This window comes from Mesocricetus auratus, unplaced genomic scaffold (genome assembly GCF_017639785.1).
Source record: "Mesocricetus auratus isolate SY011 unplaced genomic scaffold, BCM_Maur_2.0 Super-Scaffold_100024, whole genome shotgun sequence".
Lineage (NCBI taxonomy): Eukaryota > Metazoa > Chordata > Mammalia > Rodentia > Cricetidae > Mesocricetus > Mesocricetus auratus.
In genome coordinates this window covers 20814635-20837518 of record NW_024429205.1, presented here as the reverse complement: position 1 = coordinate 20837518, position 22884 = coordinate 20814635, and the positions used below count along the sequence as shown (strand labels likewise).

At 46.6% G+C, this 22884-nt stretch overlaps 2 protein-coding genes across 2 annotated transcripts in view; one reads left to right on the top strand and one right to left on the bottom strand.

Annotated features, from left to right (window-relative positions):
* Rbks (ribokinase) overlaps nucleotides 1-12449 on the top strand; it is an 82976-nt gene extending 70527 nt beyond the window's left edge. The window contains exon 8 of the mRNA XM_005073564.4: nucleotides 12239-12449. Coding sequence (XP_005073621.2) covers nucleotides 12239-12412 — 174 coding nt within the window. The 3' untranslated portion in view covers nucleotides 12413-12449. The remainder of the gene's footprint in view (nucleotides 1-12238) is intronic.
* A 1455-nt stretch (nucleotides 12450-13904) lies between these two features.
* Nucleotides 13905-22301, bottom strand: Mrpl33 (mitochondrial ribosomal protein L33). Its single transcript, XM_005073563.4, has 4 exons — nucleotides 22209-22301; nucleotides 21494-21512; nucleotides 19116-19222; nucleotides 13905-14176 (listed from the first exon to the last, which is right to left on the bottom strand). The coding sequence occupies exons 1-4, from the start codon at nucleotides 22228-22230 to the stop codon at nucleotides 14127-14129; spliced, it is 198 nt and encodes a 65-aa protein (XP_005073620.1). The 5' UTR covers nucleotides 22231-22301; the 3' UTR covers nucleotides 13905-14126.
* Between the last annotated feature and the right edge of the window lie 583 nt (nucleotides 22302-22884).

Genomic DNA, 22884 nt, shown 5'->3' with positions numbered 1-22884 from the left:
GCGGTGGAAGTTCAGGGTGGCCCTGCCACAGGAAGCCCCCCTTTCCATGCTGACCTCCAGCCCCACCTCTCCTAGCTTTGACTCTTCCTAGAGCAGAGCTCATTGTTTAGCCTCTGCTCCTTGTCCCCACATGGCTTCCCCAGCTCCACACTGACCACAGGGACTTTCTGCTTTTTACTCTCCATCACTTTAATCTCTTCGTCTCCACTAACGGTTCATCGAGTACCGCATCTGGAAGTTCACAGTTCAAAGACCTCAGGAAATACTGATGAACACTACCAGAGCTCTTTCGGCCCTGGCATGCATAACCAAGAGATCCAGGATACTGATTCCCAATCTTCCCAGCCACTCTGATTCTTCTCCTCTGAGCTACGAACAGAAAACCAACGGTCTTGCTCTAATACTCTATAGATTGTGTCCTGATGATGGTGACCCCTTCTATCCCTGAAGCCTTGTCTGACCCCACTGATCTAGGTCATGAGTTTTCACTACAAAACCTTGAGCAAATGAAATGGCCTCTGGTATGACACCATCTAGTCTGCCCCACTCTCTGCCGGGCTCTCCTGGGCCCTCGGACATTGTCTGAATTAGTACCCACAACAGTCCCATCATACAGGTAAATAGATGTAGCTAAACAACCTGCCAGAGATCACACACCAAGTATATTAGTGAAATTGGATTGCAGATCTGTCTGGCCCCATGCAATTACACATAGTTCCACTTGAGAAAGTAATGAACCAGTCGTGTGAGTTTTAATTCAAATGACAGAGGGTCTTCAATACACATGAGAAGGCAATCTGTTCATCGTTCCTAAAAGGTGACAGAGCAAACAAAAAGGGGTTGAAGCAAGATTAAAAGGTCCTCCTGTATGTGTCCCTTAGGTTTGAGACTCCTAGGCCCAACCAGCTACCCATGCCTCAGGCCGCGGACACGGGAAGGAGGCAGAAGTCCATGCTTAGACATCAATGCCAAGGAGTGCAGGCCTGGCTGCCAGCCTAGTCTGAGGGCAGTCATTCAGCCATTGGGGCAGCTCCCTAAAATGATCCCTGGGAAACAGTTACATCCCAAACTAAGTGTAGACAGCAGGGCTGACCCAGAGGACACTAATCTGGGCCACTGCACCATGTGGGTAGTAGGGACCCTCTCCTGAGCTCCCGGCCAGATCCTTGAAAAAGAAATGACACATAATTGTGTTTCAGCCATTTGCTCCTCTCTAGCCTCTAAAACCACAAGCAGACGGAGGAATCCAGCCTGCAGTGTGGGCTCTGAATAGTTCTATGGAGGGAGAGGTTCCAAAAAGAAAGGAGAGTGGTATCCCCTTGTCAGATGGAATGTGTGAAGACATCAAGGAGGAATGTGGGGCTCTGTTCGGGTGGCTCAGCAGTTTGGCCTCTGAATCATGCTGTGTGGGACCAGATTCCTAAGGGATGAACCCTCAGGACTGATGTCACTCACATCAATCTTGCAAAATCATCTGGGTCTGTTGTACTCCCAGCAAGTTTTTACCTTAGGGTTTTCAGCACTTGGTTTTGTTTTGATTTGGTTTTTTTCCCAACCGCATTTAATAGCTGTCATTCCTTCCAACTCACCATTTTTCTGTCATCTGGAATTTGACAAACTAGGACTTTTATATGCCTGTTTCATTGCTGTTGCCCCATTCCCCCAAGATAGGGCATTCTTGGAAGAGCGTGTGTTCTCTCCGGCCTGACCACTCAAGCCCCACATCCTGAAAGTCCATTGGGGCAGAGCTGGCCACAGCACTCAGCCTCAGGATCAAAGGTGAACGAAACTGTCTTCATGACCTCAGAAAGGAAGCATACACAGGGTGACTGGTCTAGGTTAGAGGGATCAGATAGTACTTTGAACATGGTACCAGGCAGTCAATGTGTGACTGACCACACTGATGTCTGTGCTGAGTCTTAGAAACAAAGGGAGCCATTAGTCCGTGGAGGTTCTGAATGCAGTGTCTCCAGGAACAAGGATCCAATGGTAAAGAGGAAGCAGGAAGACATAAAACTAGAAAAGAAGTTTGTGCCAGGTGTGGTAGCCACGCCTTTAACCCCAGCACTCGAGACTCAGAGGCAGATGGATCTCTATGAGTTCCTGGCTATTCTGTTCTACAAGTGAGTTCCAGTAGACACTGTCTCAAAAAAAATCTTTTTTTAAAGGAAGGAAAGAAGGAAGGAGGTTTATGTGCTGTGCTGTTTAGGGGGCTAACATGTTATCTTCGGAAAGACAGCAAGCATGCAGAATGATTTAGGCATAGAGATGAAGCAGCCAGATTTGCAAGCATGGGGAGGGTAGACAGGGAGGGTCAGGCCCGAAAGCAGGGAGACCAATCAAGAAGCCACTGTGGACCTCTGGGGAGGGCGTGGGCATGCGTGGGAAGCCGGGTGGAGAGAGCATTTGGAATTAACCACACAACTGGTACGTTTACAGTAGAAAAGCCCAGAAGACCCCCAGTTTTCAGTGTGCAGGTGTACAAGTGATAGGAGGCCACTGTTCAGATAGCTGGACAGTCAGTTTGGCCGGGGTGAGCTCAGGGGACATGAGCCTGGCCGGGCCATTTCATATCCAGAGGAAGAAGAGCATAGGGTATAGGCTTCAGGGCTTAAATATTCACAGCAGCTGAAGCTGTATTCGCAGCAGAAGCCCCCGGGAGATGGGAACAAGAGAGGCAGTGAGCCCAGGCAGTTTGGACTCAGAGGAAACCAGTATCAATGATGGAGACCTGTAATGAAGGTGCAGAGGGCTCTTAGGAGTTACAAAGGACCCAGGCACCTCCTGCTCAGCTTCACCGTGTTTGCCTTCCCCAGAGTTTTCTTGCTGGGCCCTTTCCCATTCCCAACTCCACTCCCAGCCCTGCAAGTGAAAGCCACCCTTCCTCTCTCTTCCTGTATATAGCTTCCTGTATCATTGGGACTCACACGATTCCATGATGGCACCTCAACCTGCCCTCCTGGACTTCAGCATCTATGTCAACATTTTCCCTCCATCCTGCTGCTTCTGTCATCTGGGGTGACTTCTGGGCCATAAGGGTGAGCCATTTCCAAGTCCCATAGTTCCTGGTGCCCTCGGCTCTGGTGACTGTTTATCTCTGTTCCAGCCTCCCTCTCCCATGAAGGCTTGCAGGGTCTTGTTAAAGCTGCTTGAAATCCTTCAATGTTACACCAACCATGGCCAGTTTTCCCATGTCTTCTGGGTTGTTCTTATTTCCTTAGTTCCTTGCTTTCTCCCATCCCTTTGAGCCCCTCCTGACTGCTCCTCCTTCCTCAGCAGGTAAGAGTGAGTTTGTTAGTTTGGAACCTGTCCTGGAACTCACTCTGTAGACCAGGCTGGCCTCAAACTCAGAGATCCACCTGCCTCTGCCTCCCGAGTGCTGGGATTAAAGGTGTGCGCCACCACTGCCTGGCTTTCTTTGTTTGTTTGGCAGTAAGAGTCTCTGACTGTCCTTCTCAACTGCCGTCCTGAAAACATCAGCTCCTCTGCACTCCCTCCCCACACCTGCCTGAGACACCTCTAGTTCAGACTGCTCTTGCCCCAAGCACACAGAAGGTGGCACCTGTTAAGATTTGAATCTGATGTCCCCACATGCTCATGTTTGGAGTGTTTCTCCCCCAACTGGTGGCACTATTTTAGAGGCTGTGGACCCTGTAGGACACAGAACCAGGCAGGCTGAAGTGAGTTACTGGACATGGGCTTTTGAAGGCTGTCAGGTCAGCTCTGTGCTCCATTATGTGAGGAGTGTCTGCCACGAGCTCCCACCATGAGGGACCCCACCCCCCGGAATCACCAAGTGGACCCCTCCCACCTTGAATTGTTTCTGCCTGGTATTTTGGTCACAGTGATTCAAAGGCAGTCAACAAGGAGCATCTCTGGAGATCCGTGCTCTTCACTCTCTGGTCCCTCATCACTACAGAAAGTACAAGCCAGTCTCCCCGGGAAAGCCTCCCCACCTGCTCGGTTGCTAAAGCCCTTCCCTAGAGGAGACCACTGCCTACCCATCCCCTAAGGCCGCAACAGCAAAGTGAGGTGCTGCTGGGCATAACTGGATGCAGGTAGTTGAGATGCAGCTAAGATACACAGGTAAGAGCTGGGCGTGATGGCGCACACCTTTGGTCCTAGCACTTGAAAGGCAGAGGCAGGGGGATCTCAGTGAGTTAGAGGCCAGCCTGGTCTACAGAGTGAGTTCCAGGACAGCCAGGGTTGTTACACAGACAAATGCTGCCTCAAAAAAAAAAAAAAAAAAGTACGCAGGTGAGTGGTTCTATCCCTCCTCTGAAGAAAGTCAAAAGCCAGCAAGTGGTCTTTTACAAACTAACCCAGCTGAGGCCATAGAGATGGCTCGGAGGACAGTCCTGTACGGTGTCGCTGGAGGCCCACACAGCTGACCTTACGCAAATCTTGACTGCGCGCACGGCCTTTCCTTTTGGTAGTGACAGCCTCTTGACACATTTGAACCCGGGAGAATCTGCTTTAAGCTGAGGACCCAGCAGGGTTGCTGCAGGCCTGCATGGCACTTTGGGAAAATCAGAAGATGCCTCCCTGCATGAACCCGAAGCTTAGTGTGACTCGCCCCTCTCCACAGGCGCTCAGATGCAATGCAAGTTGCACAACATACACCACAGTTTGAACTGTGCCTTCCTCCATGGGGTCCTGGGAACAGCCCCAGCAGTGACACCCAACAGGCCCAGGAAAGAACCCAACGGAGCAGAACTCCATCAAAACAAAACAAAACAAAAAACCAGCAACTGCAGACAGCGGAGACATGGATCAACCGTGAGGAGCTGTGCTGGGTGACATTCTACCATTTACTTCCCAGCTTCCTCTCTCACCAGTCAGTCCTAGAAGACTGGCTGTGAACTGTCACTTCAGTGAGGGCACAGAACCATGGTCATAGACAAGGGTTAGGGGGCCAGGTGCTTTGGCCAAAGAAGATGTTCTGAAAAGAAGGAGGGAAATGAGAGACCAGCCTCCACATATCCCAGCTTGGCACTGTCCTTAAAAATCCCCTCCCCGCATGTCCTGCCCTTGGGGTCATCTGAGCGGCTGTACCAGTGTCCTCCCTACATCGCCAGCCCTCAAACTCCACCTGGACCACAACACTTGTCCTAGTGCGCTACTCCGATAACCACATGACCAAGAGCAGCCTCGGGAGGAAAGGGTTGATTTGGGTTACAGGCCACAGTCCATCAGTGAGGGAGGTCTGGACGGGAACAATAGGCAGGAACTAAAGCAGGGGTTGTGGAGGAGACCTGCTTACCGGATCTTCCCATAGCTCGCTCACGCAGCCTGCTTCCTGATAACCTCAGGACCACCTGCCTGGGGGACACTGCCCACGATGGGCTCAGTGGTTGATCAAAGCCCTGCCCCCACAGACTTGTGCACAGGCCAATCCAATAGAGGCAATCCCTCAGCCGAGACCCCCTCCTCCCAGATGACCCTCGTTTGTGGGCTTGATGGAAGCCAGCCAGCACACCTGCAATGTGCATCGCTGGGCGTTTTCACTGTCCGTCACACCCCGGCACAAGAGCTGCCTCCACAGTGAGCAGAATGTCTCAAACCACAGGGACAGGGTGGCCCTTGGGAAAGCAAGGATTTCAGAATGCCACATGCACTCAGGTGAGCACCCAGTCCTCAGGAGGAAGTGCTCTGAGAAGGCAGCCAGTACTAGCCACGTGGGTAACTGTCGGAAGGAAGGTGAATTATGCCATCACCCCTTTTGACATAAAAATAATTTTCAATAGGATGTTAAAACCATCAAGTTCTATCAATGAGATCTTTTCCATTATACCAAGAATGATTGATTGGAGAGTATTTTACTTACAGGAAAATCATGGTGATAGAATAGTTTCCACTTTTAAAGCACTTTCCATTAAAACAAAAAAGTCCTATCAATGTATAAAAATAGTTAGACTAAAGATGTGAATCAACAGCCAAGTAATTTATTGGCACTTGAAAGCCTTGTGGTATAAATACACCCAACAATGGAGCCATGAAGTAACTCTGAGCCATGGCAACCTGACCTCACTAACAACAAGGAGAGTCACATGGGGTTCACCCAGGACAGTCAGCAGCCACCTCAGACCAGATCTTAAGGAGAGAACATGATGGACCTAGAATCATTAGGTCAGGTCAACACAAGTTCTGGGCAGGGCAGGGGAAGAAACACAGGAGGCAAAGATGTGGACCCCACCCCAAAGAGTCTACAAATTGTCCTGACTGTAGGCCTCTACATAAAATACACAGCATGGTGAGTGTATTCAGGGCCCTATGGGAAGGATAGAATACCCCATATACTTAGAAAACAGATCTGTTTCAGCTCTGTGATGTCCTTCCTTCCTGCCCAGACTTTACCTGGGATAGTGAGGAGGGAACATAGAATGAACTCATCTGTAGGTTACTTCGACTCTGGAATGTCTGAGATTCTGTTCCTTCTCGGCTCTGTCTTCTTCTGTTGGGGAAGGTCAGTGTAAAGAAGAATGGAGTTGGAAGTGTGCTGTGTAAAGAACCCAGCTTTGCAGCCTTCTGCCACAGAGCAAACGAGAGCAGGCCACACCCCGACATCCTCACCCTTCTACTCCGCGTGAAGAAGAATCACTTCTCCACCCGTTGTGCTTATCCATCCTTGGGTATAATATGGGTTCCCAGGGTTGGAGCGCTGTGGCCCAACTGTACCCGCTTTGGAATATCCCTGCATCTAACTTCTCTGAGGCCAAAGCGAGAGCAACTGGAAGTTGGACCCATATGTACATGCATGTAGAAGCAAGAGGTCAATCCTTGGGGACTGTGGAGGATGTGTGTGTGTGTGGCATATGTGTACATGTGTGTATGAGAACATATTCTCATGCTGCACATGCGGGGACCAGAAGAGGACATTAGGTCCTCTATTGTCCCGCTCTCATTTTTTTTTAACTGAACTGGAAGCTTGCTGTTTGACCAGGCACACGACTAGCCAGCAAGTCCCCAGGATCTGCCTGTCTGTGCCCCAACATGCACCCATGCCCAACTGTACATGTGTCCTGGGATTTCAACCCAAGTCCTTGGGCTTCTACAGCAATCTGTCTTACCAAGTTATCGCCATAGCCCCCACCTTGATTCCTGAGATAGGCTTCGTTCTCAGCCTGATGCTCACCCAGGTTAGGCAGGCTGGCCAGCAAGCCCCGGGGTCTGCGTGTCTCCATCTCTCTAGAACTAGACTCGCAAATGCCCACCACCATGCCCAGCTTCCATGTTGCTTCTGGAATCGTAGGTCCTCGTGTTTATAAGGAAGCAGTTTGCCAACAACCATCTCCCAGCCCAAGTGTGTGCTTCCTCTATGGTATTTAACAACCTTCCCGTTAGGGAAAGGTGGAGATGATTTTTGACGTCTCCAAACTGTTTAACCAGGTGGGGGTGGGGATTGCCTCAGTCAAGCTTCTTGGTTAAAAACAAAATAAAGCTGCCATGTCCTACCATGGTCCCAACAGCTCTGCTGCTAACAGCCACTGTCACAGCCCCTAAGTGTTCCTCCCAGTCCCCTCAACTTTCAAGTGCCTAGCCAAGGTTGCAAGAGACTGCCACAGTGAACTTGAGAATCTATACATTCAAGCAGGAGTTTCTCCAAATTCATTTCACACCGACTCATAGTGAATATCCACAAAATGTTTTACAAAGACAGGAGTCAAAGGCAAAAATTGTCTCAATTGCAAATTCACAAAAGGTGACTGATTTGACTTCTGTTTTAAAGATTTGTTTATTTATTTTATATGTATGAGTGCTGTATCTGCATGTACAACCTTATTCCAAAAGAGGGCATCAGATCCCACTGTAAATGGTTGTGAGCCACCATATGGGTGCTGGGAATTGAACTCAGAACCTCTGGGAGAGGAGCCAGTGCTCTTAATCACTGAGCCACCTCTGCAGCCCCTGACTTATAAAACTCTTTAAGTCCTTAATTTTTATTTCATGAAGGAAGCGTGGAGATTGCGGCTCTGCCACACCCTGTCCATCTCACCTATTTTTATTTTTGGTTGTGAGCCTAGCCTTTAACGGCTGAGCCATCTCTCCAGCCCCATCTCACCTATTTTTAACGCGGTCACATACATTTCATTGCTCTTTCTTGGACATGTGTACCCTGCACGCATGCGTGCAGTAAATGTGTGTGCAGAGGCCAGAAAGGACATAGGAAAGTGTTTTGTTCTATCACTCTCCATCTGGAGACAGTATCTTACTAAACCAGAGCCAGCAGGCCACAATAATTCCCCCCCAACTCTGTCTAGTCACCCCAACAGTATGTCACAGGCACACCTAGCTTTTTAACTGTGTTCAAGAAAGGTGAACTTGGGTCTTCATATGTGGCAATAAATGCTCTAGCCCAAATATGTTTGTTTTTAGATGAACAATTTGAGAATTAAGCTACTGACACATGACTTACGGTGATCTTGAACTTCTGGTCCTCCTGCCCCAATTCCTTAGTGCTGGGATCACAGGCCTGTGCCACCACATCAGTTTAGACAGTGCTAGGGATCGAGTTCAGGGTTTCATGCATATTAGGCAAGCACTGGACCAACTGAATGACATTCCTAGTCTAATAATTTTGATTTCTCATTGTTCATTGTTATTATATAATTCACTGTATATTGACAAGGTAATTTTGTTGAACCTATGTCTTGTAGAATTTTTTTCTTAGACTATCTACATAAATCATTATGCCACCTTCACAGAATGTTCCTTCTTTTCAATCTGTATACCTGTTCTTTTTCTTGCTTTTCCACCCTGGCTATGCAACCCAGAACAACACTGATGAAAGTGACAACACCACCCAGGCCAGGTCCCAGAATGAGGGGGAAAACTTGCTCTTCTCACCAAGGGTGAGGCCCACAGGAGATGTGCTCATAAATGCCCCTTCCTATTCTATTGTGCTCCTGAAAAGTTTTTAAAATATATTTATGTTAATTTTAAAAGTAAGTGTTGAGCTAGTCTTGCATTCATTCCTTGGACAATTTCTACTTAATAGTGGTGCATGTTTATATATTTATATTCCAGTTGCTTAAAAATTACTACTTTTAAACCCAAATCCATGTGGCTATTGCTGTGTTTGATTTTGTTTTTCTTGTGATGGCAATTCTGGCCTTGTAAAGCAACCGAGAAGTGTCCCCTTGGCTTCTCTTGTGCCCCTTGTGTCACAGTAGCTTTATTTCTTATTTAAATTTTGGAAGAATTCTGCAGTGAGGCTAGCTGGTGTTCTTGGTAGAAAAACCCAAGTTTAACTATAGGAAGAGCGTGCCTTTGTGATCTGTCGGCATGTGTGTGACATGGAGAAGGAAGGAGATTGCAATGTTTCCAGTGCACAGCCTCACTGCTGTTTCGTCAGCTTTGATGAAGATGGAAAAAGCGACAATGACATCAATAGAATGAACGTTTGTAGCCACCAGTACAATATTTCTTCTTCTTTCTTTTTTTTGTGTGAGGGTATCTGATCCCCTGGAACTGGAGTTGCAGACAGTTGTAAGCTGCTGAGTGTGTGCTAGGAATTGAACAAGAGTCCTCCTTTTTTTTGAGGCGTATTTGTACATCTTTATGAAGTATATTATTCAATACATACATAGAATGTAATGATCAAGTTGAGACAGTGAACATCTTCATCTCTTCAGTCATTAATTGTGGCATATTGGAATTTTCATATTTTCTAGTCATTTTTAATATAGCAGATCGTAGGGAAAGGGCTTCCTTTTGTTGTTATTTGTTGTTTTGGTTTTGAGATACAATCTCATTGGGTGGGCCTAGTTAGAATAGAACTCTCTGTAGACCAGGCTGGCCTTGAATTTGCAGCGATCCTCCTGCCTTAGCCTCTGGAGTGCTGGGATTGCAGGCATGAGCCGGTGTGCCCAGCTTTTCATGTTTTCAGAGTATATCCTTCGGCTCCCTGCTCCTCTGGTCTCACCCTCTCGTGGCCATACTGAAGATGCCTGAGGACAATGTCTTTGCCTCCACTGCATCCTTTGGGCGTGAACTTAGCAAAACACTGGAGCGGGGAGGAAGCGGAGGGGATCCACATCACTATGGGTCCTTGCTAACTTTCACGTTGTCCATGTTGGCTGTGTAGACAAAGTGAAATGACTGCTTACCTCCTGAGCTCACATGTTTTGCTCTATGAGGACTGACTTCCCCTAGAAATCCAGCTTATTCTAGAAAAACCCCAGGAGGTTGATCAAGTCCTTTCTTAAAACCCACACTATTAAGTTTGGCATGGTGTTGTACAAGCCTGTAAACCCAGCGAAGACTCCAGAGTCTTCTGGAGGATCACGAGTCCAGGCCAGCCTGAACTACCTAGCAAGATTCCAGAGCAACTGTGGGTTGCACAGTGAGACTCTCATTCATAAAAACATACCCCAAACCATTACAAACCACCATGCTGTTTAATACTTAATTCACATGGATTCTGTGCACACCCCTTTTTAGACAGGTCTCACTATGTAGTCCTTGCTAGCCTTGAAGTCATGAAGACCAGGCTGGCCTTAAGACTGTAGTTTCTGCCCCTGCCTACAGATTAAATCCTGAGGTTAAAGTTCTTCACCACCATGCCTCTTTTCTTATTGTCCACCACTGTGCTGAACACATAACTCAATGGGTATTTCAGCTGCAACAGAAACAATACACATCCGGGCTCTCTGTGCAGTGGTTAGAACAGCCACAAGACTTATAAAGAATTGTGAAAACTAGGGCTGGAGGGATGACTCAGCCATTAAAGGCTAGACTCACAACCAAAAATATAAGAATTGTGAAAACTAGGTCTAAGGATTCAGTAATGGGGTGTGGGGAGAGGGGGAAAGGGGAAGGCACTGGAAAATGCCCCTGAAACAGTTGATATCAGAATTTCCAAAGTGAGATTCTCCAATTACACTTAAAATGGTTTTAAACGTATGAGTTACATGAATACATGACTAAAGGCATGATAAGACTTGTTAGGGTATTAATTTGGTTCCATGGCCTTCTCCAACACGGACCCTGGAAAATGGAAAGAAAGGTGCTTTTTCCCTGTGTTTGGTTGAGAACAGTATCTGAATGGCTCTCCCCACTTTGCATGCATTTTAGGGTTGGAGGGGAGAGACACAAAGTGAGCCTGGGGCACCTTGTCCCAGAAGGCAAGCAAGCAAAACAAAACGATATAGGGTAAGAGACAGAAGCAGCTGAAAAGAACCCGATGCTGGGAGGAGTGGACAACAATAAATAATATTGTATAATAACCCAAAGAATGAGTTCATACTGATACAGTCATTAAGTAAATGAGGGGGAGTTCTTAATGCAGAACTCAGAACAATTTATGCCAATAGTATACGCTCAGGTATCTGAAGCATACATAAGTTGAGAATGGAACTCTACCCACTTGAGAACAAGAGCATCCGGCTAGGGATGTAGCTCAGTTGGTGGAGTTCCTCATGAAGCCATAGGCTCAGTCCCTTGCACCACCACGTAAACCTGGTGTGGTCATACATGCCCGCAATCCCAGCACACAGGAGGGTGAAGCTGGAGGAGCAGGAGTTTAAGGTCATTCTTGGCTACTTAAAGAGACTTTGAAGTCAGCCTGAGCTATAAGACCCTGTGTGGGGGTGAGGGGTGGAGCGTTGGATCTTTAGTGACTGGCTTACAGAATAAAATGGGAAAAGAGGAAAATGGCATTACAGACACCTGGCAGAAGCCCCTCAGCCTCATGGTCAAGGAGACTATCACAACACACGTCCTTGCTTTGATGAGACAGTTTAGAGACAAATCCCACACTGGAGAGGCTAAGGCTAGCCTGGGTTACACAGTGACATCCTATCTACCCTACTGAGGCACATTCTACAGTGCAGCTGACCTCTAAACTGTCATCAGAAACATTTAGGAAACTGTCTGAGCCTACAGACATCGAAGGAAACATGACAACTAACTGTAAAAGAATATCCTGCCTGGGATGCTGGGAAAAAGGACACAGTAGAATCTAATAACATCCAAATAAAGTATGAAATTCAGTTCCTAATGTACCATTATCTCATCAGCTATGGTAAACATACAGCATCTGGATGTTAACAGAGCTGGGGCTGGCGTGCCTTTGCTCCTCCTCTGGAACTCTGAAATTCTAAAATTAAAAGGATTGCTTTGGTTTGGGTACTGAGGCTTGAACCCAGGGCTCCCCCACACCAGGCAAGTACTCCATACCACTGAGCCACAGCTCGCTGCGTGCCTGGCTTCCTCACTGTGCTCTCTTTCATTACAGGGTGCTGGTGACAGTTTCGTGGGGGCTCTGGCCTTCTACCTGGCTTACTACCCAAGTTTGTCCTTGGAAGAAATGCTCAAGAGATCAAATTTCATTGCCACAATCAGCGTCCAGGCTGCAGGAACACAGGCCTCTTATCCATACAAAAAAGACCTTCCTCTTGCTCTATTCTGATTGCTACCAACCCCAAATAAATAAAACCTGGAAATAAGATGCATGTGGGTGTGGCCACTCAGCTCACAATGACTAGAAAAATGCCCTTTCTTTGTAAATACTATGTTCACTTATGAAATTATCAAGCCTTCGGCTCAGTGATGCTTTTTCTCACATTCACATCAACTAGAATTCGATTCCACCATCAGAATCGGTACAAGCAGTACCAGCAAATTCTAACATTGAACACATGCTGGATAGCAGTGTTTAGAGACCGAGCAAAGAATGTTCCAAAGGCAAAGGGACAGCAGTGGGCTCTCCCAAGCACCTTCTGGAGAGTAGCCTATGTTGTCAAACTTGCTTTGGGGGCTGGGGATGTGACTGAATGGCTCTCCCCACTTTGCATGCATTTTAGGGTTAGAGGGGTAGACTGGTAGAGTGTTTGCCTAGTATGCATGACACCCCGGGCTTCATCACTGCCTAACTCGTGCGTGGTGGCACACGCCTGTAATCCCAGCACCTGGGAGGTGGAGACAGGAGCGTCAGGAGTTCAAGATAGCCTCTGATACATAGCAAATTTGAGACACCCCAGACCACAAGAAACCCTGTCTCAGAAAGGAAATAGATGGCCCAATGCTAGAGATGCTTGCCACCTGGCCTGGTGGCCTGAGTTTGAGTCTTGGGATCCGTACAGTAGTGGAGAGACAACTCCTGGTGAGTTGTCTTGTTTACACTTTGCAGGAGTTGCTTGTTTCCCTCCAGTGTCACAGACTGGAGCTTGAGACACACACTTGCTATTTGGGGACAGCGCTGGTTCCTGATGCTTGTGGCTAGGGGACTCCCATTTTCTCAGGTATTTTAAATGAAGTAGGATATGGGCTGGCAATTCTTTAAAAAGCTCATCTTTCACTTCAAGCCAGAAATCTGAAACAAAAACAATGGTGGGAAACAGCCTGAGTAAGAAAGGGGATGAGGAGGCGAGGCAGCAGTCGTATGTGGCAGCCATATATGAACACAAGGGCTATCAGAGTTGGCTATGTAATATCACCATGCCCCCAAAGCAGCCGTATGATATAGCTTCTTGTAAAAGAAAGATTCCATCAAGTCCACCGCTGTCCTAAGAGTCTGTGGCCCCTCTGAACTGCCAGCCTAAACTACTGTGAGAGCTTGTCTCAAACCTCACACCACAAGCAACCAGACTCAGGGCTCTGCCGAGCCATTTGAGAATACAGACAATGGCACTGCTCCCAATGACCCAGGCACAAACCAAAGAGGATGTTCGTTTCTCTCCTTCTTCCAGCTGCTTGCTGTCCGGTTGTCACAGGGCGACTGCTCCAGCACTACCTGGTGGACTGTCTTATGGAGGGACAAGGAGCAGCCTAGGATCCCCTGCTCAAGTCTCACTATGGAAAATAGCTTCTCTCATGTGAGAGAATAGTTATCTCTTGGTAAGGTAGTTGGTCTTTAAGTTTCAAATAGTAGGGGAAAATATCACCAAGAGACAAAAGCAGGCTATTTCGACTTTTTTTATTAATGCCTATCTAAAAAAATCCAGAGAGATAACTATCTGGTCTCTGTGAAGAACTTCCTTTCACGGCACTGTTCCTTCACGACAGCCTTCCCCTCACCGCGGCCATGCTGTGCGCTTCCTCTTCATACACACTGTAGGTTTCTGAGCCAGTACCTCAGCCTGAGTCTTCTCATTCATGAATCAAATTCATTTTCAATCCACTGCTTAGAGGGAGCGTATTTTTTTCTGTTCCACGAAGAGAACTTTTTTGTTCACTGTGAGGGAAGAGAAAGGATTGCAGCAGAAAAGGTCATTATTTTATCAACACACACCATGCCCTGAGCACTCTCCTTTCCCCTTGTGTTTCTATAGTACCCTCTGACATGAGGATGAGCTGATTTGAAAACCCAGCTCCTCAATCGCAGGACAAGACGGAGAGAAACCGGGAAGAGGTCAAGGGAAGGCTACCAGCCAATCAGCACTGTCCTTGACAGGCTACAAAGTCATGATCTCAGTCAACCTGAGATACTGGGGAAAACATGGCCAACCCTGACCTGGGCTCCACTCTCATAGAGGGTAAACAAGAACCGACAGGACACAGGGCTCCAGAATAGTCCACAGAGGACTGGTAGCCAGAAGGGAGAGCAAATACCACAGCACCTCTGCTGTCTTCCTATTGGCTTCACACCCAAGTAGGAATGGTTCAGATGGACAACGCAGCAATATAGCAAAACCTCAATACTACAAAGGTACTGGGTACAGTTCCCAAAACAAAAGTGCTACTGCCTTAGTGAGAGACAGGAGCTAGATGTTGGGAAAGGAGGCTGTTAAAGAGCCCATGTCCTATAATCCACCACCAGCCCCCAGCCAACCCCACTATACATGCACACACACACACACACACACACACACACACACACACACACCCCACACACATACCACACGCACACAACATACACACACACACCAAACCCCACACACATACCACACGCACACAACACACACACACAACACACACACACACACCCCCCTAACTACTAGACCTGATTCTTCTCTGCCATTAAAAACAAGACACCCAAAGGAAACCCAGGAGGCCAAAGTACAGTGTAACCTCACAATTCCTTACTGTCCCTGACCACGCAGACATTTCAACTTTGTGTTCTCTTCTTCTACAATGAAAATGGATACATTCCTTACTAAATTTTCAAACCATGAGTAAGAATTAGCAAAAGAGTTTCTTTAAAATATATTGCTGTAGCTTGAAGAGAGGCTCAGTGGCTATGAGCACTGCCTTTCCAAAGGACCCAGGTTCGATTCCCAGCACCCACATGCTGGCTAACAAGCATCCATAACTCCAGTTCAAGGGGATGTGATGTCCTCTTGCAGCCTCTGCAAGCACTAGGTACACTTGTGTTACACAGACATACGGTAGCCAAATCAGATGAAAAAGAATGCAAACAAAGTATCTAAATACATTGCATTTCTCAAACCTCTATCCTAATTCCAATTCAGCAGCAGGAATTCCAATATTTTTTAAAATTCTCTAGGCAGCTGAATTTAAGAACCATTAACCAGTCAAGAAAAATGTATCACTAAATTAGTAAAATACAGACATTATATAAGGGGTACTGTTCACTTATTTTTGATCATTTAAAACATGAGAGAGAGGGGTGTTGGTTGCACATGCCTTTAATCCCAGCACTCGGGAGGCAGTAGTTGGAGGCCAGCCTGGTCTACAGAGTGAGTTCCAGGACAGCCTCCAAAGCCACAGAGAAACCGTCTCAAAAAACCAAAAAAAGAAAAAAAGAAAAAAAAAAAGAAAGGGTTTCTTAAGCAAACAGAGACCAACACAGAAAATCACAACAGGACACATCACAGACAGCAACAGATCTTGGGGCGCCCAGCCCCAACAGATACAGGGGACATCATAGAAGAGGGGACAGAAAGACTGTCAGAGCCAGAATACCAAGAAGTCTGAGGTGAAACAGTTTCCTAGAAATGGCTGCATAAGCAAGGCTGAACAACAGCAGTATCAATAGACATGTTACCATGAAGGGGAAAGTTCATGGGGTCTCATCCCCAGACAAAGAACTACACAGTTAATGACTGCCGTGAGAATTAGTATCTCCCAAGGAAGAGCTCCTCATACATACATACGTACGTACGTACGTATGTACATACATGCATTTACACATACATACATGCATGCATGCATGCATTCATTCATACACACATATGCATGTAATAGTAATAAAAAGAGGCTATTGGCGTGTTGGCTTGGAGGAGACACCAGGGGTTTGATGGAGGGTGGCTGAGAGGCGTTGGAGGGAGAAGGGAAGTGATACAATTTTATTTCAATTAAAAATTTTTTTTCAATACAAAAGCAAAGAGTCTTTTATTGTTGTTTAATGACAAATGTTTAACCCCATTTACTCAGGCCCTTCGTCCATTCATCGTGGTGGATGTTTGGAAATGGACCCAAGGGGCTGCCAGGTGGGGAATATATTGGATAGAGCAAGGAGAGAGTCTAGGGGTATGCAACAGTCTCAGGATTGGTGCTCTTCCTGGCTTGGACAAGCTTTTCTGTGTTGATTGGTCAACTGGTTGTTATGGCCCATAGACCTTCCCAGGGCGGTTGCTATGCTCTGCATGCCACTGTTAAAATGTATTTTTTTAAAAAGTATTAGGAAGATAAAATTGGCCCCATGTACTAGAAACAGCCAGAAGAGCTGGGATCTAATAACCCTGACTCCAGGAACTAGGGATGTAGTACAATATTAAAGCTTGCTTGCACAAAGTCGTGGGTCAAAACCCAGCTGGGGAAGGGAGGAGTATGGCTCCAATTGTCCATCCACCCCAAGCCCCTAGGCAAGCATCAAAACCCTCTCCTCTCAGTTCCCTTCCTGATGTGAAAGACAGCCCCATCTCCTCAGAGCTGTTGCCCGGTAAACAGTGTGCACTCATGTGAGCTGAGCTGAAACGACACACTGCTATCCATAACTCTAAACATAATGTACTTTTCAGTCAAAATATTTGCTGTTTAGTTCATAGAAGAATGAATCTGTCAAGTTCTTTCCCTAAAGCTAACCGAAATCTATTCTGTTCCAATTACAGTCTGTATTGCCTTGTTTAGTGATCCACAGAATTAAAACTGACAAGTTTTCATTCCCCTCATGACAAAGTTTAATACTCTTATGCCTCAGCCTTTAATCTGTCCTCCTTGGCATCTAGTTTTATATGAGGAAAGGAGTCTAAAGACAGAGGTGGGGGCTGGAGAGATGGCTCAGGGATTAAGAGTACTTGTCAAGAGGACCCAGGTTCACTTCCCAGCAACCCACGTGGTGGTGCACAAGCATCCAAGACTCGGGGAACCTGCTGCCCTTTCTGACCTCCAAACACGCACAGTACACACACACACAACACACACACAGTACACACACACACAACACACACACAGTACACACACACACAATACACACACAGTACACACACACAGCACACACACACAGTACACATACAATATACACACATTCAGTACACACACACAATACACACACATTCAGATGGAACACTCACAAATAAAATGAATTGTATGTGTGTTTAATTTGTATATATGTACATATGTGTGTGTATGTATGTATGTATGTATGTATGCATGCATGTATGAAAGAGACAAACTTCTTCACTCAGTAATTTTTCTACCATATAAGGAATATTCCTGAAATTCAGAGTTCTAGTTTTCAGGTCTAGCTAACACTAGAATTCCCTTTTTATTATAATAATAAATGGCAAGAAATACGATTACCATAAAAACAGCAGGGAATTTTCTTTCTATCACGGAGTGGAACTTGAGCATTTTAAGCTGACAATTGGGCTAGAGGGTTTTGTTGTGGGATGTTTGTACACTATGTGAAGATGTACTGCTGTGATTGGTGTAATAAAAAGCTGAGCGGCCAATAGCTGGGAAGGAGATAGGCGGGACTTCCAGGCAGAGACAGATCTGTGGAAGAGGAAAGGCGGAGTCGCCAGTCAGTGCAGAGGAAGCAGGATGGGCAGTGTGGAGAGATGAGGTATCAAGCCAGAGACAGAATGTAGACTTTAAAATATGGGTTAATTTAAGTTATGAGAACTAGACAGGAACAAGCCTAAGCTAAGGCCCAGCTTTCATAATTAATAAGTCTCCATGTCATTATTTGTGAGCTGGCGGCCCAAAGAGAAATCCATCTATAGTTTTTAACCTCTTCATACTAATACATCCTTTATCTTATTAAAAGGCAATTAAGGAGGGTAAAAGGATTAAACAAAAGCCCAAAAGTCTAAAAGAAAACATTTGTCCGTTTATTTTGCATAAGCCAGCACATCAAATTCAGAAAAGGGTGGGCTTCTACCAACAGTGGCTGGATTTGTGAGTGGACAATCTAGCCTTTGGAACGTAACTCTCTTTTTATTGCATTTATTTACTGTGAGCATATGGGGGGCACATGTATGCCATGGCAGGTACGTATAGGTCACAGAACAACCCGCAATTCATTATTCTCTCCTCCTACTCTGTGGGCCGCAGTGATGGAGCTCAGGTCACCTGGCCTGGCGGCCTCAAGCAGCTGAGCCACCCCATCAGCCAACATTTGTCTCTTTTAGACAATTCAAAGGCACCATGGGTTATGACATTTTTGGTAGACGGCACAATTAAAAAAAAAAAACAAGTTTTCTGCCCCAATGTACCAACATATACTCATTTATACCTGAAGCTTGTAACTGGCCCCTGTCAGATCCCCTCCCCTTCGCAGAGAGCTACTGCCTCTATTCTTTGCATGGCTGACTTCCTACCTTTATGAACTAAGCTTCCTAGAGACTGCCTGGCCATCCCAGCTCGAGTGCCTCTCCCAACACCCCCAGAGGCTACATCCCAGCACCCCAGTGACCCTCAAGCACCTACTCATCACACTTCTTCCCTTTCCCTCCCAAACCAACTGCAAATGCCAAGAGCGGAGGCTGAGTCTTGTGTGCCGGTACACCTGAACCTGGCACGGCAGCTAGCTAGTGCCATAATAAACACGGAGAATGAATGTCATGATCCCAAAGGGCTCACAAAATCACCAAAGGCATTCATTCGAGAAAGGAGTCAGAAGGCCCTGAAAGCTTTTGCCCTGCTGTGACATCACTGCCCTGCTGTGACATCACTCCCCGCTGTGACATCACTCCTCTGAGTCTTACCAATTGGATCATAATGCAGAAGGGTCAGCTTCTCTCGCAGTCGGTTTCTCTTGTGGTTGAAGGAGAAACCTGTCCCAGCTTGGCTCACCAGTCTCACCAGAATGGTTCTAAGATCAAAAAGTACACTATTACAAGCTGAGGAAACACACTAGGCCACCAAGAATACACAGCACACTGTGCAAATCTTATAGAGTCATAGTAGTTATGATTATTACTCAGCCCTAAAAAGAGTCCATGCTACCCTAAACAATGGCTGAGAGGTTAGCATGGGACTGATCCAGACCCCCTGAATATGGGTGTCAGTGAGGAGGCCTAGGCAATCTATGGGGCCTTGGGTAGTAGATCAGTATTTATCCCTGGCATACAAATCCCACAATGAGGTCTGCTCTCTCAGCCTGGACATTTGGGGGAGGGCCTAGGCCCTGCCCAAACGAAATGATAGACTCTGGAGATGCTCCATGGAGGGCATCACTCTCCCTGGGAAACAGAGTGGGGATTGGGTGGGGGGGCTAGAGAGGCTGGTAGGGAGGCGGGGAGGAGGGGAGGGAGAGGGAGCTGGGATTGACATGTGACACAGCTTGTTTCTAATTTAAATTTTAAAAATAAAAAAAAGACTGCTATGACAGTCTGTATCTCCCATAAAGCAATTTCAGTGTCTTTGGATCCTAAGGTAGTCACCTACAGGGACCTGGTAACGACCTCTCCAAACAGCAGGAGTGATCAAGCCAAGTCAGAGCAATAGCCTCTGATGCCACTCCCACAGGAGCAGGTCAAGCGGAAGAATATACAAGAGAAGGTAGTCCCAGCTGGCCTGTGGGCAACCTTGAAGATGGTTGCCTCAAGAACCCCATTCTTCCCAAATGACTGACAGCAGTACAATTGGGAAGGGACAAAACTACAAGAGCTGAAGTTTTATACCATTAACGTACGAGCCCAGGGCACCTTTACATTTCATTTAAATTAGTCATCTGAACCACAGAACGTATTGTTTGCCTCCCTGCACCTGTGCACACCTGTACCGCTACCCTGTCACATGTGTGCGTCATCTTCGTCACCCCACAGAAGACAGGATTTCCCATGCCATTCCCAAACAAATCTGAAGTATTTAAGACCACGTTACAACCAGGCATGGTAGCTCATCCTATAATCCAGCACTCTGAAGCTCAGACAGGACTGCTGTTAGCTGAAGAACAACATGGGACTACAGAATGAGATCCTGTCTCGAAACACAAAATAAAGCCCAAAGACCAGTATTTGTTGATAAATTAAGAAAGACAATGATGCCAGGTCTGGTGGTGCAAACCAATAACCTTAACCATTCCGGAACCTGGAGCAGGAAGTTCACAAGTTCCCTGTCAGCCTGGGCAACTCAGTCAGGCTTTGTCTGAAAACTCAGAAAAATAAACAAACAAATAAAAAGAGGGCTGGGCAGAATTCAGTAAGAGAGCATTTGCCCAGCATGCTTTGGCCCTAGAACCAATCCCCAGTACTTGGGGAAAGGGGTACATAATTATCCATTTATTCATAAAGTTCCAACAAATCTCTATGGGGTTCTTACAGAGCTAAGAACCCCTTCGAGAAGCATAAAACTGAGCCTCATCTTCTAGGGGCTAAAACTATGGTACAGAAGATGAACAGGCACACAGGGAAAGGCAATGCATGTTTCTACCCTCTAGTCCAGCCTCCTAATGTTAGCTACACAATTTCTCTAGTGCGCAGACTGATTCTGAGGAAACGGAATTCTGGCGGTGATCCAAACAGAGCGACGTGTTTAGGTACAAAACAGTAAATTGATAAACCCTGAGATGAGAAAAGAGGTCAAAGCCCCTGTAAACAAAGGCCGCCAATACTCGCTGAGTTACTCAGTGGGACCACAGGGAAACGGGACGGTCCTCCAACTACGGTTTTCAATTTTATCTCAGTGCGAATGAGACACTTTGGAAGAGGCCAGGTTTCCAACTGTGCTCTTTTCCTGGGCCAGTAATGGGTACTTTTGGGAGATGCTGGGCAGCAGGGACCACAGCTGCCTATCACCACACTCTTGTAAGAGGAGGCAGCCAATTATGCACAGGTACTGAGGTGCTAAGCTGTGTGGTGTTCTGTGGTTTAGGTACCTTTAAATGCATTTTCTGTTTATGTATCTGCAACCTGAGGCAGGGTTAGCAAATATTTATCACCACCATCAAGTCAAGATGCATCTGTATTTCTTTTTTCAAGGCGTTCACACCCACAAAATAATTAACCAAATAAATAAACCCACATCAACTTTCAGGAAATCAAAACCAAACACTGCTTTGAGAGACAGATACACTGGCAGCTGGCTAGACTACCAACCCCAATAGAAACATGCAAAGTTTAAATAAAACACTCTTACTTACTTTGACTTGCTCTTGGCAACTTTGTGTAAAGGTTGAAAAAGAAAGACAAAAAGATACATTTATTAATGTTATGCAAAGTGCTTATAAACACCAGTAGTAACCCAAAACATTTATGAAATATGTCATATTTATCCTAAAGTAACTTCCCTGGGTACTAGAAAGTGATCAAACCAACAAAATTTTGAATTTTTTTTGACAATCCATGCAGCTGACTGGCACCTTAAAATCTTTCTAAAGTAGTATGTGCTTTCACCTTTCTTTGGTGCAAATATTTAGAAATATGTCATGTTTACCATAAAGTAACTTTCCTGGATGTTAGAGAGTAGTAATCAAACGAAGAAAATTTTGAACGCTTATTTTTTTTGACAATCCATGCAGTTGGCTGGCACCTTAAAATCTTTCTAAATTAATATGTGCTCTACTTTCACCCTTCCATGGTGCAAACACTTGCACTGTAACAAGCCTCTTGCTTTGACAAGTGAGCTTTGCAAACCGCAACGAAGTCACGTGAGGTGGGAACGCACTCTAATCCGGAAGTCGGCGAGGAGCCGGAGGTCGGGGTAACGCACTGCGGCCGCGGGTCCAGGGACTCTCCGACCCCCCTCGGGAGGGCAGCGGAGCCCCAACCCGGGAGACAGCTTCCCCGCCTGGCCCTCCGCCCCGCCCGGCCCCACCTCGGGACCCGGCCGCCGCCGCCGCCTCAGACCCCACTTACAGGAGACGGCGGAAAGCAGCATGGCGTCAACCCCAGTGATCTATCCGCCACCGGCCGAAGAAGCTGAGCAACTGCTTCCGGGGCATGAGCCGGTTCCGGCAGAGGGCTCAGAAAGTTGACAGAAGCCACGCCCCCTCCTGGAGGCCCGTAAATTCTCTGACCCCGTGCTTTATTGGCAGTGAGTCTTGTGGTATTATGGGATGGACCCTCCTCCATGCAAAAGATAAAACTGCCTGATATCGTAAACTCCAGATCTGCCTGGCTCCAAAGCCTGGTGCCTTCCCGTTAGACTCTGATCTGTTTGGCCGTCAATTCTTTTATGCCTGTGTACAGAGCCCTACCTCATCGCTAACTTCATCTCCCAACTAATAGTCAGGACTTTATCATTTTTGCTGCTGTTATTTTTTCTTAATTTTGTGTGTTTACAATAATTCTCCCTATTTTATTTTTTAATTTGTCCCTCGATTGGTTTATTTTTGTGTGTCTGGGTGTTGTGTTTGCATTCGTGTTTGTGCACCACAAGTGTGCCTGGTAGCTGCGTTCGGAAGGCTGCACAGGATCCCCTGGAGCTGGAGTGTGAGCCGCCATGTGGGAGCTGGGACCCACACCCAGGTCCTCTGCAAGAGCAGCCAGTACTCTTGTCGGCCAAGCCATCTCTCCAGCCCCGTTTTGTGGT